General features: G+C 47.1%; 1 protein-coding gene across 1 annotated transcript in view; it reads left to right on the top strand.

Moving 5' to 3' along the window:
• Positions 1-21,022, top strand: part of LOC138288300 (lysosomal alpha-glucosidase-like) — an 881,508-nt gene that overhangs the window by 534,173 nt on the left and 326,313 nt on the right. The window contains exons 11-12 of the mRNA XM_069229744.1: positions 2,866-2,982; positions 3,880-3,964. Of these exons, the coding sequence (XP_069085845.1) occupies positions 2,866-2,982; positions 3,880-3,964 (202 nt within the window). The remainder of the gene's footprint in view (positions 1-2,865; positions 2,983-3,879; positions 3,965-21,022) is intronic.

Below are 21,022 nucleotides of genomic sequence, written 5' to 3'. Positions count from 1 at the left end.
CTAATAACAAAGGATGTAAATTCAACAACATGGCATGAATAGCAGGTAACATATCACACCCTTTGACTCTAGTTGACATCATAGGTTTAACCCCGTTTTCCAACCTCGGCTCAGAGTGGTCCCCCTATTTTGTGCTTTCGCTGAAGAAGGGAAAGGAGTGGGGGTCCGCAGGAAGGAAGTGTCTTTTGTTCACTTTTTAGGATGGCTTGACAGTGCAAGTGTCAGGATTCTACCATCCTGCCAGTAGGCTGGGCTCATGAAGGCCCTGTGGACTCCTCTTTGTCAATAAATATGAGGATATACATATGTATGCTTTGCCTTCCCTGTCACACTTTGTATTCCAGTCCAGGCTTCCACTATATTGTCCTGGTGCATCATGGTCCTTGTAGTTCCTTGTCATCAGATATTTCCTAGATCACGTCCTGGTGGTAGTTTCCTGTTTGCTAGATTTGTTCCTGGATCCTACTATTATTTTGAACCCTTTATGTCTGTATTTTGGGCCAGTCTCCATATTTGCTCTGATCCACACTCTGTTCCAGGTTTTCCTGTTCCCTATCTTGTGTCTACTGGTTTCCTGGCTCTTCCTTCCTACAAGCCTCATTTCAGCCTTTCCTTTGTTGGTAGTTTCCTTTTTCCCTGCACCTGGTTAACCCCTTGCCCCTGTGCTCATCCTCTAAGCCTCCAACTATTTCAGCCCTGTGAGTGCAGAGATTGCTGGCTTGCAACTGACTTTTGTTGAGTCTCCTTGTGCTCTGTGTTCCTGCTGCTGTTACTACAGTCTTGTCCTTTGATACAGTTTCCTTTTACCCCTGTAATTTTCCAGTTTTTTTGGCTATTTATAGCATCTGTTTCTGTCCTTAGTTTTCCTGCATCTCTGTTCCTGTGTTAGGCATAGTTCATAGTCTCCTGTTTCTGTTTCTTGTTTTCCTGTATCTTTGTTCCAGTATTATCCAGACGCATATCTCAGGGATTCCTGGGGAGGGGGCGGCACGCAGGGGGTGGAGGGGATTAATAACATAAAAAAACTAAAATAAAAAAAACTTACCTCCACTCCCGCACCGCTACTCTGCTCCTCTGCCGCAGGCAGGCACAGGCTCACCGTCTGCCCTGCGGCCAATCCTGACGCTTCTCAAAGCAGCATCAGGATTGGCTGGGAGTGCCCAGCCAGGGTGCTCCCGGGCAGACTGGGAGCATGTGCAGGCTCTCTCCAGCCCAGCAACTGTGTTGCTGGGCTGGAGAGAGCCCTGTGTGCATGTGTGTTTGGCCGGCCCAAGACGGACAGCCAAACACACATGCGCTCTGAGGGGAGTGCACAGTACACTCCCCTCTGCTCGCCGCCCCGATAGCCCAGCCCATTTCACAAGGAAAGGATAATAAACTCAGTTTATTATCCTTTCCTTGTGAAAGCATTTGCAGTGGTTACTGCAGGCCTGGGGGTGGGGGGTGGGGACACTTCTCCACCCTTACAGAGGATCCACCCCCGTTATTATCCATAGTTCTTAGTCTCTTACCTGCCCTCTTCTTGATCTGCCCTGTCATAAGCAGACTGTCTGCCTTGTATTCTGTGTTCTTGTTTGTCTGCCTATTTCCATCTTGCTTTGTTTGAGTGCAGAACTTTCCTAGCCTTGTTCTAAGAATTTCAGTCCAGTTCCTGATTCTGGTTTCAGTCCTGCTTTTGACTGAGCCCAGTTTCTGTTTTGGTGTTCCTTGTTCTCTTCCCTATTGTTCTGTCTTGAATTGGTATCTGGATTTGCATTGCTTCCAAGGGTGCTAGTTAGATTCCAAGGCTTGTGCCTTTGGGACAGAGACACACCCAGCACACCTACTTCATAGGAGCTGCTGGGTATCTCCCTGATCTCCCTGAGATTAGTCTGCTCCTTACTTTCGTAAATTCCCTTTTCACCATACAGAGAGATGATTTCCAAGGAGCAGGCAAACTATCTTTTGTGATAGTTTGTCTATCATTTCCCTGCTTTATATTCCTGTAGTGTGTACTTGTGTTTTCCCTGCAGACTTTCAGTATCCTATTCACAGCCCGTTCTGACCTACTTTAGTCCCCTGTTTATGTCCTGCTTCCCTCCCAGCCTTCTGGTACTTTCTTGTTTGTATGCTCTTCAGCGACCTCACACAAACAGTATCCACTCTTGTCCCATTCTCATCCAGTTAGTCCTCTGACCAGTCACCCTGCTAGTACCCTTCTAGACCCTCAACAGCAAAGTGCAATGTGACCAAGTCTTTCAAATATCCACAGAGGGGGATTCAGCACCACATAGAAGAGTATTACTCCCTTGACTCTGCTTTTTGTCTTATATATTGTTCCACATCTTATGGAGTGAGTGTAGGACTATTTTACTTTTAAGAAATATACCAATTTATGCAGCAAGCAATCTTTTTTGTACTATTTTAGTGCATGCCTTAGTCAGAACTCAAGGGAAAGCCATTACTGTTACCACTTTTACAACCACCATCACCATTACTTCCAGTGTCACCATTAACACAACCACCATTAGTATTACAGCTCCTCCTTTACCATTCCCACTGTTACTATCACCAATACCATAATCACCACTCTCACCATTATCACTTCTATCACCATTGCATTTTTTGGACAAGCCTGTTTTTTCATGCTTTACCACATGAAAGACAGAAATATTGGCTTTACCAATGCTTGTTGTTGCCCCTGCGGCCTTCTTGACTGCTGATACCTGGAGTAGCAAGGGCAGAGCCAGGCATACCAAAGCACAAGTGAAGATTAGTATCTGCCACCTTTAGCTATGCCTAATTGATGTGTCTAAGTAATTGTGATGTTTATTGACAGATTGCTTTAACTAAAAGTGATATACATGATATTGATATCAATTGCAGGTGTGGCCTCCCGGAAGCTCAGTCTTTCCTGACTTCAGCAATCCCATGACGGTTGACTGGTGGATCCAGTCGTGTGTGGAGTTTAAAGATGTTATTGACTATGATGGAATCTGGATTGTGAGTCTAACTTGAGGTTCTTGGTTCGCAACACTTAATGTGTAGGCATGTAACTCTGGAAGCAATTGCATTGACCTTCTCTGAGGAGAGGGGTGAGGCCTGGATCTTATGTTCATAGAAGGGAGCTTAGCATCGGCCCTTGTGGATATATACTAACTATAACTATTTTGCTTTTGTGCAGTTGCCTTTTATCTATTAAAATGTTATGATGATTTTGCATAGCGCAATGTTTGCCAATTTCGCAGTGCACAGGAATTTTATAGTGATTGATGGATGTGGTACAATTGAAGCACAGCACATCAAAGTAGTACTCTTTTCTACAAACATACGAAATGGGGTTCCATGGCACTTTTCATTTACAGTGAATGCACAAGATCTAAAAATGTTTATGAGTATACTCATTTTGTACACTTCGCAAAGGCACTGCTTCTCGCAATAAGTCATGTTTCTATACTATATTCGTTTATTTTGTCATATATGCTGGTAAAACCATTTTGCTGAGATTTGTTTTGTCGATGCCGCCAGTAGCTGTTGCTCACATGACCTCCTATGTTTTGCAGGACATATGGTTCTTTCAGTAGAGCCATAACCATAGTACTTGACCACCTACAACCCTCACAAACTCTGGGCCTATTCATTATCTTCTCACTTATATTTTGGATGTGAAGGAGCCAACAGAGTACGTTCCCCGGGAGCTCTAGGAGGTGTTTTGCTGATGCAAGGTCACATCCTATAATTAGGGAGAAAGGCATACTGCTGGAAAATGTGGGTTCCAGCACCTTCACTAGTACATAAAACTAATATGCCTGCATGCATGTTTAGATAGAGGGTATTTTTCTGTAATTTTGGTTTCCAGCAAAGGTACTATCAATTTGCTAACAAATGTATATTTTTAAGGATATGAACGAGCCAGCCAATTTTGGGACCGGTCAGAATACAGGATGTGCTCAAAACAACCTCAACTATCCTCCCTATGTGCCTAGTAAGTGGAAATACTGCAGATTTCTTTATGCTTGTCTTATAACAATGCCTTTATCTGTTCTCTTGCACCAGGAACAGCACAGAATACATCTTCTTCTCAGGTTTTACTGATTTTCTGTATGCTAACTGTAAAAATAGACATCATAGGGCCTGATTTAAAGTTTGGCAGACAGGTTACTCCGTCATGAATGCGACAGATATCCCGTCCACCATATTACGATCTTCAATATGACGGAGTAACCCCTCTGCCAAACTCTAAATCATGCCCTAAGTCACTGACGGCCGGTCTTTAAACTGATGTCTGTATTTTGCCTCTACAAGGATTGTAGTGGGAGTGAAAGTGGGAGTCTGTCTGGAGCCAATGGACCTCCTTCTTCCCTTCTTGGTACATTGCACCCCTAAGTGTACTACTCCACATATTCTAAATCAGGGAGACTTCTCATGAAACTTTTACATAAGCCCATACCTTGCTTCTGTATCTTTCCAGACCCCCAAATCCTTGCCCCTGTGGTCATTAAAATGTACACCTTTTCTAGCTCTGGTTCCAGCAGGTAGAGATTTGCAGATAATTCTGCTGTGGAGCGGTGCCGAATCATATCAAGTAGACACTCCTTTGACATGATTTTGAGGTCTGAAAAGTGTATATGGGTTTGTTGTGGCTAAAGTCATCAAAAAATAAAAAAAATCTGGTTACTCAATGGAAGATTTATGATTTACCACCCCGTACAAAGAACATTGAGCCACATGTGGCTGGATTAACATGAGCTGTGCAGCGTTGCTGTCGAATGCGTTTAGGAAATTCTGCAGGTGAAATTTCACAAACATATTTTCTTTACACGGAAAACATTTATTTACATGAAGTTTTACCAGCAACACTAACTTTGGCAAAATAGGATAGGTTACCATTTACTTTAAAAAATGTGCACCACTTGCATTAAATTCATTCAGGTGTAAAGTGTGGCAGTTCAAATATGTCCTGGAAAAAATGTTTGTGGAGCACTGGGAAATGACAACTTTTTTGGTGATCAACATTATGCGCATTGTATTTACCTAATCACCCCTGACACTTCCTGGGGAATGGCCACACCTTCTCCAGTAGATGATACTTACAAATGGGGAATAATGGAATATGTTCGGTCTGTGATTCTGACAATGCATGGTACATTAACAGCAAAGTTTGCTCTTATTGTTTAGGTTGCTTGCATAGCCTCTTGGACATTTTTTTTTAAAGTTCACGGAGTACTTTTATGGATTATATTGAGTGGTTAAAATACTGCCCAGTGCTGTCAAGTAACTACTACATGTGTACCTAATAGGTGGCAAGAGCTTGTGATTGTTTGGTAGTGCATATTTAACCCTAAAGAATCAGTAGAAAAATAGTTTGGAGCACAGATTATAGTTTTTTACACCTCCACCTCCACCAAGTTCCGTTAGACCTACAGGGCAAAGATAGGAAAGTGCATCCATTCTTGCAAGTGACATGCATTATAATGAAGGTGATTATCATTTGCATGACTCAATAGGGAGTGGATTAATGGGTCCACTAGATCAACGAGCAGTGATCAGGTACATAGATAATGAGTTATTGAGTGAATGCATGGATGGATGAGTGAATGCATGACAGGAAACATCCATCCAGTCAACGAAGAGGCATTTCCAGGTACAAGCCTACCCACCGGCTGGCCAGGACGTGTTTAGTATTGGTGTACATTGTACATTGATGCAGATAGTGCCTCTGGTTCTTACACAAATCAGGATTGTGTGCCCACTTGATAACCAGCACCAGAATGATTTTCTCATAAATTCAAAAGACTGAAGAGATAAAAATAATTTCTGTGCTATCGAGTAATTTAGCAAAAAAACACATTGTTGGGAAACTAGAGCAATCCATGAATTTCATTATGAGGAAAGGGAACATGTGAGGAAAGGCATTGAAGGAGGAGGATAACCATTGAAAATGTCAAAGTGATAATTGGCTTTCTTCTTACACTCTAGATGTAAAAATATCATTATCACCCCATACGTTCATTGGCTGGCAATGCCAGCATAACCCAAAAGTGCAGTTTATAAAGTATGGTTTCAGTTATACATGTTAAAAAGAAAGCAATTGATAAAGCAAATCTTATTTCACATTGTACATCATACATCTGTACGGTACAAAAAATACTCTATTTTCGTTGGTTCCTAGCTTGTCCCTACCTACTCAGTGAATTCATAGGTAGGATTTGTGACAACCCTCATTACAGTATCAACCAGTCATGGCTCGTGGGGGATACCTGGGGCGGGGCGGTGCACGGAGGGCAATTCGGGAATATAAATAATATTTAAAAATTAAAAACTTACCTGCACCCTGTGCCGCCGATCCGCCGGCTCCTTTAGCAGCAGGCAGGCACATTCTCCCATCCTGCCCTGTGGCCAGAACTGACACTGCTCAGAGCAGCGTTAGGATTTGCTGGGAACGTCCAGCCAGGGTGCTCCCAGGCAGACTGGGAGCCTGTGCCTGCTCTCTCCAGCCCAGGAACACAGAGCCAGACTGAAGAGAGCACTGTGCCCATGTGTGCTTGGCCTGCCTGAGACAGCTGACCAAACACACATGCGCGCTGAGGGGAGTGCACAGTGCACTTCCCTCATTGCACATCACCTCCAATGCCCCACCCCTTTAACAATGAAAGGTTCATAAACCTAGTTTATGATCCTTTCATTGTTAAAGGATTTGCAGCAGTTGCTGCTGGCGCGGGGGGAGAGGTGTCGCACCTCCACCATATCAGAGGAGCCGCCACTTTTATCAACCCACATATCTCTATGCCATCTCACCAAAAAAGCGGCCTCTGAAGCTCACAGGGTTTTATTAAAGAACTACAAAGTTCACTTAACTCACAAAATGTGCCTGCTCAGAGAGACATGCTGCAGGAGAAGACAGACTTAGAATCATTCATTTTCCTGTCTTGGACGCTTTATGTACTTACAAATTGACCTTATCTCAGCTACTACAAGTTTTGCAAATAAATGAATCCCCAAAAACATACCCTTATCTGTATTTTAAAAGTGATCCAGTCTTGCGTAGTCCATGAAAATTTTGACTGTGCTTTAGAAAATTTGCCTTAGCACTCTGAACGATTTACATCGTTATTTCTTCTAAACATGTTTAAATTAATTATTTAGAACGTAGTAATTTATCAAATATATAGGCCCTCATTGCAACCCTGGCAGTTGGTGTTAAAGCGGCGGTAATACCGCCAACAGGCCGGTGGGAAAAAAATGGAATTTGGACCATGGCGGATACCACCATCCAAATCCGCCACTTTAACACACCGACTGCCAGGGTGGTAACGTCTGCTGGGCTGGAGACTTCGGTCTCCAGCCCTGTGGCAGCCACAATCCCACCCTCAGGATCATGACCCTGTCTACCGCCATGGTTTTCGTGCCAAATGTACCACCACGAAAACCATGGCGATAGGCACTACCAATGCCAGGGAATCCATTCCTTGGCACTGATAGGGGTCTCCCCCGCCCCACTCCCTAGAGTTCTCCCCACCCTCCCCCTCCCTCTCCTGCCCCCACACATATACACACCCACACATATACACACATGCACACACGCATACCCACCACCACCCATGCATGCACACATACATACCCACACACTGCAACACACACCAACATACCTTGTCACACACATGCATTCACAAAAAACAACACTTCCAATTACTCATTCACGCATGCATCCTACGCGACTCACCCCCGCATGCATGCATACCAATACATACACACAACACCCCCCACATTCACACAACACCCCACACATGCACACAACACCCCCCACCCTCCTCTCCGGTTGGAGAACCAGACTTACCTGTTTGCAGGGGTCCTCTCGGCTGGACACGGTCCGCGGCGCTGCTGTCAGTAGCACCGTTCGCCAGCAAAACACCACCAGGCCGTATCATTGCTCCTGATACGGTCGGCGGTGTTTTGCTGGCATGGCGGTGCTGCTGTCAGCAGCACACCTTACCGCCGTCCTCCGCCATTCTGGCGGAATCCCGTCGGCAGTCATGATACCAGTAAACGGCTAATAGCCATGACGGCGGTATGTTGGAGGCCGTCGCCGTGGCGGTAGGCTGTCAATACCACCAATGTTGGAATGAGGGCCATAGTGTAACATTTTTTAAGAGAAATATATATTTCCTAATGAGTTTTACCATTTCAATTAACTCGCAATAAAAATCATTTTGAAGCATGGAAAAGCAACTATTGACAATAGGAAGTGAAGAAAAGTAAAAATTAAACATTAAGGCCCTGCTTACGAGTTTGGCAGGATCAGGCCAAGACTGCTGTGCAGAATACCGCCACCATACTGTCAGTACTGGCAGTACAGTGACCGCCGTATTATGAGTCACAAAGTAAAAGCTGCCCAAGTACAGCCACAAATCCAACACCGCCAGGCCGACCAACGGCTCAAGAATGACTGTCCGACCACCAGCCCCACCACGTCAGCACCATTTCCTCCACCCAATTACATGTCAGTTTTCTGCCCAGCGGTCCATGCACGGCAGAATACCATTGGTGGTGCGCACCGCCGTGGTTGAAAAAGGCACCGCCAATAGTAGGCCACACCAAATTGGACAGTTAGAATACCCCACACCTGACACAAATACACAAACCACACACACCTGTTCACGGCACTATAAAGCACCCCCACACACCCACTATCCCTTGCATTTTCAATGAACACCACACACCGCGGCGACCCTTTCACACCGATCCTATACTCCACAGGCACCCTTAAATTGCACACTCAGCACACACCACACAACTGCACATATTGCACTAGGCACACATCACAAGCACACACCAACACCACAACCCACCTGCTCCCACATCCAAACACCCCCACCCCACCAACCACCCCACACTGCACCCTACACACACTACCCCCCGCCCCCCAAACACCATGGCAACTCAAAAGCACCTATGTTTCACTAACAATGAGTTGAGGCTCATGGTAGATGAAATCTACAGGGTAGAGCCACACCTGTTCAGAGCCCAGGTTCAGCAAACACCATTGGCCAGGAAAACCGAGTTATGGCAGAGGATCGTTGCCAGGGTCAACTCAGTGGGCACACATCCCCGCACGAGGGAGGATATTAGGAAGAAGTGGAACAACCTATGGGGGAAGGTGCATTCCATGGTGACCAGGCACCAGAACTCCGTGAACAAGACTGGCAGTGGTCTCCCACCTCCTCCCCTTGAGTTAACATCCTGGGAGTGGAAGGTCTTGGATGTCATGCATCCAGAGGGCCTGACTGGAATCATCGGAGGGCTTGACTCTGGTAAGTCAACAGCACCCCCCAGGCACCAACCACTCCTGCCTAGAATGCGTCCCCACCACCCATCACTCCCCAATCCACCCCATCCCACATTCCTGCACCCCTCAGACACCCCATGTCCCTCCCCTGCATGCAACACCACTCCACTGCCACCATCCCCACACAGTTACCCCCAAATGCACGGATACCAAGAACAATGCCAAACACCACTACTCCCACAATGCATCACTCCCTACAGATTAGAGTATCACAGTCTCACATCACAGTGGAACACCTGCATGGTAAACCACACCACATGCCACACCAACCTGTTGCCTCGACTGCGCCGCAACACATGACAATGATAGCAGTGCTATCCACTATCCTCAACCCTCAATGGCACATGGAAACAATGGCACAATCCGCATACCCAAACGATCTCTGCAGTACTGCTGCTGTCATTGCCATTACTGGGAATCAATTCAGGCTACACCGTGCATCTCGCCATGTGGCCAACAAGTACATCTCCAAAATGGAACTCTTTCCCTTTCCATCCACAGGTCCCGCTGCCACTGCCATCCCCCAGGCGGATGCCAGGGTCAGACAGCCCTCCCCAGGATGAAGGCCCCAGTGGATGTCTGGACAGTGACTACTTTCCTGGCCCATTTGAGACGACTGGACAGTCCATACACAGCAGCCCCACCCTGGACGCACCGGACTCCCCCTCCCATGTGACAACTATGCCACAGCCACCCCCTCATCCCCAAACCAGTGCCCAAGGTGCAGGTTAATCAGAAGAGTCAAGGGCACAGACCCAAGACAAGGAAGGTCCTGCTGCTACTGGGAGTGGGCACACTGTGCCAGGGTCACAGACACAGGGGGCCAGGGGTAGTGGGAGGGGGCCTGTGATACAACGGATGGGGCAGCCACAACAACCGGCTGCCCAGGTGGCCCTCTCCTAAGTCCTGGATGCATACAACCAAACCCAGGACACGATGGGCCAGATCCTCATTACTGTGCAGGATAGCCAGAGGCTGCAGGGGGAATACCACCAGAAGGCCATGCAGCAATGGCAGAACCTAAACGCCACTGTGACCTCCATTGCAGGGGTCCTGAAGGAACCTACCAGCATCCTGCTTGAGTCCGTCACCCACCAGCAGGCCCCTTCCACTGGCCACATCCCAACTGAGCCCTCCACTTCAGTGGCAGCTAGTGGAACGTAGGCCCTACCAGAGGACCCGCAGACCACCAGCAACCCTCCCCCTGTAGCTGAGGGACCCCCAAGCAAGTGAGGACATCCAAGCAGACATGATGCAGGAACTGATGCCTAGATCAACACCACTGGCAGGAAGTGACAATCTTCTGAACATTCTCCCTTGTGTGCCACTGAGACATCCTGTTGAATGTCCACTGTCATCTCTCCGTTCTCCCATGGCCCCCTAAACTGGACCTGGACTTCCCACAGCTGGCCCAACTACCTGATGATTTCACCCACCCTGACCCCACTCATCACCCCTTGCATGTGTCAGTCACAAATAAACACATCTGAGCACAGCTACTGTCCAAGTGTCTAATTGTAAGAAGTACCATTTACTGTGGCATCACATGTTTAACTGTCAACCCATTGTCCTGCAAAAGTTTGTGAGAGAGAGAGAAGGGAGAGCAATGTGTAGCAAGGATGATAATGGAGCATGCAGAGGCTGGAGACATGGCTCATCGGAGGCAACAGCTGATGCAGAACAAGACAGAGACAACAATCAATATGGGTGTCAAATATACCCACACAACACACATGCAATACAATAACAAAGTCCTTAGGGTGAGATAGCAAGTGTCAGTCATAACCATATACCCATGTCAGACCCACATGGCCAAGACAACCAACCCTAATGGTCCTACCATCACAGCAGCCACAGCAAAATGTGAGGCATGTTCCACAGTCAGAAACTGCCTCCCAATGTGGACTCTTAGGATAGGTAGCAATGCTGTTGACACCAATACCACCAGTGCTAACAGACACCAAAAGGATCTGTCACCCAGCAGCCATGAGTACAGGTCACATACCATACATCTGACACATACCTGTAGTTCAGTGGAAGTATTATCATATAAACTCTGCTCTCGAGTCAGCTGCATCCTCATCACTCCCTATGTCCCCTTCATCAGCCACTGGTCCAGCTGCCACCTCCTCTGCATCCAGCAATGGGATGTGATGTCTCAGGGTCAGATTGTGTAGCATGCAGCAGGTAACAACAATCTGGCAACCTTTCAGTGGTTTGTAGAGTAGGACACCTCCGGAGATGTCTTGACAGCGGAATCTGGCCTTCAGTAGCCCAAAGATTCTCTCGATCACACGCCTTGTCCTACCGGTGGCCACATTGAAACGGTTCTCAGCATCTGTAGTCAGATGTCTCACAGGTTTCAGTAGCCAGGAAAGGTTTGGATAGCCAGAGTCACCTGTGTGTACAGTGGTAGGATCAATGTGAAGACCTGGAGGGCGATAGAGCAGGGTGTGAAGAGAGTTGAGTTTACAGGGGCACACATACAAAAGGATGCACTGATAAGCAAGGCCCTGTCCTTCTGTAGTGGTGCCATCATGTATGGGACATTGCTGTTCTGAAGAATGAAGTAGTCATGCACGGAACCAGGGAACTTGGTCACCACTTGGGAGGTACATTGGTCAGCGAGACACACCACCTGCACATTGATAGAATAAAAGTTGTTTCGGTTCTGGTACACTTGTTCATTTATCCTGGGTGACACCAAGGCAATGTGAATGCAATCTATGGCCCGATCACATGAGGGACATGTGCCAAATCATAGAAGGCAGCTTTGACAGTGACTAAATCAGCATGTTGGGGGAACTTGATATAGCAGGGCAGATGTCTTAGCAGGTCACACAGTACATCCCTCAAGACGTTACTGAACATTGACTGTGACATCCCTGCTGTCAAGCATACTGTCGACTGGAACAAACCTGTGGCAAGAAAGTGGAGGACTGACAACACCTGTACTGTGGGTGCGATGGCATAGGGATGATGTGTGACAGGCAACAGATCAGGCTGCAGCTGCTCACCAGCTCCATGATGGTCTGACGGTTCAGACGATCCGTCTGAATGACGTGTGGCTCTTCCATGGTGGAACGGTTGACTAGGGGCCTGTACACAGGAGCATGTCTCATCCTCAACATTGCACCGTATCTGGGAATGGGAGAGGGAGAAGTCACTGGAAACATCATTGACAGTGTGGACACAGTAAAGTTGTGCAATATTCACAAAATGTCACCCATGACGCACCTAACATTCTGTCACTATTCACTAGATTCATGCAAAATGGCAGCTGTCTGTCCTGCATGCACAGAACAGATGGAAGTCACCTCATACCACCGGCATCAGACCTCATGGCGGTAGGTGGTCACAACCGTCGTGCAACTCCTCATTGGTTAACGTGGTTGTCTATTGGAAAATGGAGCCAATGGTGATCTGCGCCAGCAGTGACAATGATGTCCACGGCAGCTGGACCGCCATTCCATGTGGCAATGCTCACTTGACTCCTGACACTCCTGCACACAAGACCTCCATTGTGCGTGCTGCTGTGTCTGACTCCGGTAGCCAAGATGCCATGACTTGCAGGGGATAGGGCCCCAGCCTTCACCCAGGAGGAGCTGCAGAAGCTTGTGGATGGGGTCCTACCCCTTTATGGACAGTTGTATGGGGCACAAGAGCAGCAGGTGAATCTAATGTCACCGTCCTGTCTGATAGTGATTTGTATGGGGATGAAAGGCTTTGCGATGTGGCAGATAATTTGGATGCATGGAGATGGATGAGGAGTCTGAATGAAAGTGGGGTGAAGAAATGTGAGTGTGGGCATGAGATGTGTGAAGTCCACTGCTGTAGGTATGATGCCACTCTACATGACTTTGTCCTTCTGTCTGTGTCACCCATGAGGGTCAGCACCCATCAGAAGAAGGGGATTTGGCGTGCTATCACCTAAGGATCCATGCCTGGCAGAGTGCCCCTGGCAGAAAGAGGCGGGCGAACCCAAGAAGCTGGGCCGGAAGAACACGGAGGCCCAGCTGGGGATGTTCTCCCAATGAGGGAGGGGTGCCTGTCGGACCATCACCCCCCTAATGGCCCGCATTTGGTGGTGGCCTACCCTGAGGTGGATGGAGGCTTGAGGGCAGCACAGCAGTCACAAGAGGGTAAGTACACACTCTCACCTCGCTACTGTGTTGCTTAGTTGGGTTTGGGTTGAGTACTGGTGGGTAGCTGTAGCTTAGGTACTAGGATTATGCCTGTCCACTATGGGTATCCGCCACCCTGGCAGGATTGGTATCACAGATGTGTGCCCATACCAACCAGACAGTAATTTATGAGGGCAGTTTCTTCCAATGTGTAATTTGTGTGGTCACCCTCAACCTAGTTTGAGAACCCAGATCCTGCCAACGTCATCAGTACACCTGAGGTATCAGGGCTTTGCCATCTGTATTTGCCTACCACTGTGTCAGGGAAGATTAGTGAGACCTAAATCTGCTGCCTTGTACAGTATGTGTAGTGAGGCAGAGTGGGCCAAAAGGTCACTGTGCAAGTTGTCCATGGATTAGTAGGCATGCTACCTACCCATGAAGGATTCATTTGACTCAGGAGTACAGGAATTGTTTTCCTAAACGACCATGTGTAGTTGCCAAGGATTTGGGTTACATGGGGCTTCTGCAACCTTCCAGAGATTAATGAATCTCCTTCTAAAGAGTCATCAAGCATACACTTTGGCTTACTTAGACAATATAGTCACACTCAACAAAACATGGGAAGAACATCTGTTTCACCTGCAAGCTGTATTAGGTGACTGGTATGACTCACCTCAAGTACATGAGTACAGTTGTACCACCATCAGTATTTCACAGTATTTCACATCAGCATAGCTGTAGTTTCCCCCATGGTATCCCACTGTAGTACCATGTATAGGTGAGGGCATGGTGTGCCATGGCATGGCAGCAGATGATGATGTTGTTACTCTGTGTGACCGTTGTGCTGGCATTGACCCATTGCGCCCTGTCTCTTTCCTTCCACCCTCCCTCCCTCTCCTTCTCTGTCTTTTTGTGCATCAGCATCATCTAGGGAAGGAGAAGGGGCACCGGCAAGGGGTAAGCTGTAGCCCACGGGACCCAGAAGGCTGATTCCAGCAGAGGGGACCAGTGGGATGGGTGGGCGAGGGGAGCGCCAAGGGGGAGACAGGATTAACAACACCATCCTCAGATTCCTCCTCCGATGGCGGCTCCCTGGCGTTGGTGGACCCCAGTAACATCTTTGTCCACCACCCCCCTTTCCAGCACCACCCTCCTCCCCACCCAGTTGCCAGTGCCCACTCGTCCAGGAGGGCGGGCATCTCCTTCGCTGCAGGCACCTCTGTCCCTGCCCCAGTCATCACTGCTGCCCTCATTGGGGAGGCTATTCACCTCCTGAGGTCCATCTCTTTGGGACAGTCAGCCATTGTGAATGCCATCCAGGGACTAGCATCGCAAATGCAGCAGACCAAACCGTTCCTGGAAGGCATTCACAGTGCCCTGATGGTCCAGCAGAGATTGTTTCAGGCTCTGGCCTCCTTACTGATGCAGCCTGTCCCTCCTCCAGCTACCTGTTCCCAATTCCCAATCCAACATTCCTCTCCCTTCACCCATCCACGGCACATATTCTGACCCACATGCATCCACATCAGCAGACACGGTACGCAAGAACAAACATAAGCACCACAAATGTCACCACCGCCATGCACACACACAACATTCAGATGCAGACATGACAACATCCACTCCCTACACCGACTCCCCCACCACCTTCCCCCTCACAGGCACTACACCACTCACACCTGCAGTCACTACCTTATCAACCCCAGATCCTGCCACAAGTGCCCTCACTGCCACCATCACCATAATATCAGACCTGCATACATGCACCCCATACTCCACATGCACACTCAGCACGACTGTCAACACCCTCATATGCAGCACATCCATCCTACCTGCAGACACCACCACAATATTCACTCACACATCTCCCCTGCCATTGCCTTACATCTTCTCCCCCTCCTCCCACTACATTTCAACACCCACAGTCACCCACCAAACAGTCATACACCACACACATGGCATCCATGCACACATCTGCACCCAAATTACCTCACATGCACACCTCTCAACCACTCCCTCTCCCTCCACTCCCATACCTTTCTGCCATGACCGTCCCCGTGCTCCCAAAAAACAATTCCTGTGAGAATTTTCCCTGTTCCCTACTGGTGACCTAGTCCCTGCCTCCCCCAAGCACCCTGTTACCCTCCCCACACCACTGCCTTTCACCTCCCAGGCCTCCCCTTGTGGTAGCCATGCCCCTCCCCCACCTAAGACATCCACCCCCACTAAGTCCACAGTCACCCCTCCCAAACCCAAGTCCACTCCCCCAAAATCAAAGTCTAAGGCCACACACATACACACCCAAACCCAAGGACCCCTCCTCCAAGCCCAAACCCAAGAACCCCCCGTCCAAACCCAGACCCAAGGACCCCAACTCCAAGCCCAAACCCAAGGACCCACCTCCAAACCCAAACCCCCACCCCTGGCCCCCCTCACCTCTGAGGTGCCTGCATGCCCTATTGATGCCCCTGCCCAGTGGAGGCCAGCAGTTTGCAATCAGGAGTCAGGTTGGGGATTCATTCTGTGCCCTGTGTTGTTGGGGCTTTTTGGACTGGCCCTTGGGCTTCATTGTACATAGTTGATATTTGTATTAAGTTATTTATTATATGTGCACCACTACACTGACGGAGACAACCGTGTCCTGGCTTCCCTTCCACATGTATGTGTCCTAGAATTGTGATTTGCTGTGTGTGTATGTGTGTGTTGGTACGGGTGTTTGTTTACATGTATGTGTGGGCGTGGCTTGCCGTGCTGTATGTGTGTGTGTGTTGTGTGTGTGGTGTCTTTGTCGTTGGTCCTGGAGTTCAATGGCCAACAGGAGCATTGGGAATACTTGCAATTTGTGTGCCATGGCGCCTGCGGACGTGCCTGTGTACCTGAAGGTGAGTGTTCCCTTTTCGGTGCTTCATTTCCTTCAGGGTTCTCGTGGAATTCCTGGCGGTGTGCAGCCTCATAATAGGGTTGTGGAAAACAGCCTCACTGCAGGCCTGGATATGCCTACCACAACCCGCACGGTCCGTCCGCAGTGGCGGTTCAGGCGGCGACCTGGCTGTGTTCTGTTGGTTCCACCCCTGTGCTCATTATATGGTGGTCTGCACCTCCGGGGCCGCGGCGGTGCGACCGCCATCTCCACTGTGGCAGTCCACGTACCGCCAGACTTATAATGAGGGCATCAATGTGCAAACAGCAACTCCTTTGAAGGAACCCATTACGCCTAGGAAAGCCAAACTATTCATTTCAAAGACGAGCTCAGTCTGAAAATAGTTCCCTGCAGCTGTAGCATCTACTGCCACGCATGTAAATGGAAGATAAGAAAACCTTATACGTCAACCTAAATATTGCTATTTTAAAAGTAAGAAGGTATTATTAAACAGAAGGGATCGATAGTGTGAAGAAACAGATGTGGAAATGGGATGCTGGACTCAGGTAGGGATCTCTCATTAACTTTTTTTAACCCTGTTAAATATGTAATGCATAAATGACTACAAATGTACTTCGCTCATATTTTAGCTAGCTGGTTTTATATCTGCATTAACACCTCAAATGGTCAATATTAAAGGCTGCAATTTAAATGACATAGGACCCAATGTATATTTTGGCGGACGGGATTAACTCTGTCAGGTTGACCTAGACCTCTTGAGCCAACACAAGAGTGGGCTCCCCTTTGCAGATTTGATGAGAAAGGCCCTGGCAGTGATGTCAGCCAGGTACGGGGCTGAGAGAAGATGTGACTCCTGGATAACGCCATTTTGAACTTTTCCAGCATGCTGGGCAGGTGAGTTGGTACCGGGGTGCCTGGATTCTGGAACTTTCCACTCCCATTTAAAAAAGTCTTGCACAAGGGAGAGAAAAAGCAGTTGGTGCTTTTGTGCTCTTCATTGCTGGACCCTGGAACTGTGACAGCCATGGACAACTGGGAAGAGAAACCCCTGATGCCCTTGAGGACCAAGGACTCAGCTTGAGTTTGACACCAGGGACAGTAGCTCTGTCCAAGGGCCTGTTTGGCTGCCCGCCTTGCACTCCATGGAAATAAAAAAAAAGAAATGGAAAAAGGCATGGCACGTGGTGAGAAGCCGTGCAGCACTTCAAAGGCAGGCGGCTGGGCTTGCTAATCTAAAATTCATGCTCCAGAGGGAGCCCCCCCATAATGCCAGGTGGAGATTGTTATTGGAAAATATTTTTTCGCCAGGGCAGCAGGGGCCCATCAGAGCCAAACAGAGGGCATTGGGGAGCTGAAGGAGTTGAACAGCCCTCCATCCCCAAGGATGTCCAAGTTTCAGTGAGTACTGACCTTAAGCTTCCAGGGTCCCAGAAAAGAGGACCAATCTGGGATTTCCTTGTAAGTTTTAAAGCACTCCCCAGACTGGAGCTTCTGCTCTACAGCTCAGAATGCAGCGCAGCACCCGCTAGGTGCTGAGTCAATGGCTGCAGATCTTGTGGTCTAAAAGTTATTAAAGAAGATATATAGAGTGCAGTACCCTTTATGTAGCCCGCAAGTGGAGCCCTCCACGGGCTGTTTTTATGATTTATTGAGTGGTGATAATGTGTCCCAGCAAATGGTGATTACTAGCTGACACCACCTACCCTGAGTAGGTCTTGGAATCCTCTTCTTTGCTATCCTGAGAAAGTCAAGCGCTACAGTGGGGTGATTGGTTCCCAGTAAGGGGAAATTGTGGACCTATCACTTGTGCAGGCCTCACATCCTGCACAACTAATAAACCAGATTTCCTATGACTAGCAGCCAGTGAAATATGCATCATCAAAAACATACTCTGTTTATGCTTCTTTGCCTTCCAATTGTATTGTGCTCCAACAAATCAATGGCATTGACATTGTGCTCACTCAGCCTTTTATGCATCCTGGATTTGATATTCTTCTTAAAGTGGTGGTAACCAGGTAGCAGTAATGTGCCTATGGAAGCACATGTGAGACGATCTCAATGTTTCTGGGAAAATGGGGTCATAAGGGAGTAGACTGTTAATACATGCAAACCCTTCAACACTTATTGATTGACTTAAAGCAGGAGGTTCACCCTTAACTAGGTGTTTTGCATAGTGGGATGGGACACCAACTACAAGAATTGTGGCTGCCAACACCATACAAACACTTTCTCAAAAGAAAAGATCACCTCTGAATTTCAGAAGAAATCTCATATCTTTCTTTGGTTCACTAAACATTAGTGGGCAATTTTAACAATGGAAATAGCTTGTTTGATGACAGTACCTTTTAAAGCCTTCACGCTGGGCAAACCTCCATCCAAGCTCAAGTCATATTTTACCTGCTGCTCAAATACAAGGCACATGAGTTAAATCACGTCCTGAACTACACAGACAGTAGTTTAATGCCCCAAAGTGATAGTGAGGAGCCCATCATTATCTATTTGAGACTTTCACCTGTCAGCCAAGTTACTTCCACTTTTCCATCTTTCTCATCATAGTACTTACCAATAAAGCATGACCAATCCCACTAGAAGCAACGTCTTGTTTAAAAAATAGATTTTTTTCAATTTTCCAACCTTTCTTTTACCGAAATTGCTCTCTTTTTTTAAATTCACTCTCCCATTACCCCACAAATGGTAGACATTGGGAAAGCCTTCTGATAGTAGTATGTAAGATATACCCAGATCAGCACTGAAAAAGTGCACTTGCACTTAGGCAGGAGTTTGCAGGACTGTAATGAAGAACGGTAACACTTATGGTAAGGACAATTACCTGATGTGATTGGGCATTACTCTTATCCTCTTCCTCATCACAGAATATACTGATGAGGAGATACCAAGTAGTAGTAGCTACAATTTGGAGCAACCTATCACATAGAGCTTTCGGGAGATTTGTTGAGGAAGGTTGGAATTCTTATATTCCACAATGCAGATCACAATAAACTGCACATGCATGTGCCATCAATTTTTCTCTCCAGTTGTTTAGACGGTGTCTTCGGATGACTGGGCACCCGGAGACAGAGGATTCTTTTAGGCTTAAAACATCTGGAACTTGTTTAAACTGATTTTCAGCACTGGTTGTAACCAACTTGTCCATTTGTGGATGCATGGGTTGGCTCCTTACATGGCCTTCTCTGTGCAAATCCTCTGGTTTTGTTTGGATCCACTATTTTCAATGAAGACATCAACAGTGGTTTTGAGAGACATTACCAGTAACCCTTTGTAGGTCTCGCCTACAGTGAGCTTTAGCTGTATGTTTTGGCTTAGCCAATTGCTCATTATTGATAGGCTTTCTTGTCAATATCATTTCCTTGCTTCTTACTTGGGTTTCCTTTCTCTTCTTGTGTTTGTCCTTCCCTCTGCAGCATTACTGTTTTACAGTGTTTTTGATGAGATGAGTTCAGTTAATTACTTTTTTCTTTTTCTTTTAGCGCTTCATCGGGATGCATATGTTTTTTCATCTACCCCTTCTTTGCTTATTATGCTTTACATCTCTACCCTCGTTTTTGCCTGTTGCTTCCCCTGACTTTCTCCAATGCTCTCCTATGCCTTCGTGCTATATTTTTACTGTCTTTCACTTCATTTTTAGCTCTTCATGAGAGCGTGTGATTGATTGTCATCCCACCTGCCTCATCCACTCATTCACCTCAGATCGCCATTCATCGATTGCAAATCCAAATCTCCCTGGTCCTTGGCTTATTTTTAATTTTCACTAAAATAAAAATAACTTTTTTCCAGGTGAATACAGCAGCTGCACTGTGCTACGGGGCCACTCGCTTCTTTTATGTTTTGCGCTCCCACGTAGTTTTATGGTGTTTAAGTCAAACATGAACATCGCCCTTCTGCACAACAATGCATGCACAAATACTGGCAGTCATGCTTTTTCTTTAAAAAAAACGTGTTCTTAGATGGCGGCTGATGCGTGTGTATACATCGTCATTCACTGTTGGCCACATTCAACCGAGTTTTCTCAAACAAAAAAACATTTCTGGGTGGCCTCTGCTTTACAAGCAAGCATTGGCAAGGCCAATAGCTTGCATCTCACGCAATCAAGGACAGACCTGTTGGGTTGCCAAGTGTATATTAGTTCGTAATTTATAAGGTGCATCATCAGATGGTGCAGGCTTTGGAATATTATGCCATTTCCAGAATGTAAATGTGCTTAGACTTGAGAAATAATAAAAACATTCATACAGTCTGTTAATTATATTTTGTGCACATTTCACTGGAACTCTGTGATCCAATGTCTTATAAATTGATATAATTTCAAACATTTTTCAATCCAGAGACTACATTGAGCATCTTCATAAAATGTGAGACTGCACTTTGTGGTGCCACTTGGAAAGATCTATGGGAACATTATATGGGCTTGGAGCCATTCAGAGTTTAGGAAAAGATAATGGGCCTGATTTTCAAAGAATTTCTAGGTCCAGATTTAAGGAGCACTAGTGCCACATTAACATCATTATTTTGACGCTAATGTGGCTTTAGGCTTCAAGAATCGCAGGGCCATATTTACAAAGTGGCTCAATGCATGAATTGCGCCACTTTGTAACCCTTTGGGACACATTATGTGTGCGCCATGTATAATGTATGAAAAGGGGGCGTTTCCCCGTTAGGGGGACCACAAAA

Source organism: Pleurodeles waltl, chromosome 4_1 (genome assembly GCF_031143425.1).
Source record: "Pleurodeles waltl isolate 20211129_DDA chromosome 4_1, aPleWal1.hap1.20221129, whole genome shotgun sequence".
In the NCBI taxonomy this organism is placed as follows: domain Eukaryota; kingdom Metazoa; phylum Chordata; class Amphibia; order Caudata; family Salamandridae; genus Pleurodeles; species Pleurodeles waltl.
This window is presented reverse-complemented; position numbering and strand designations above follow the sequence as displayed.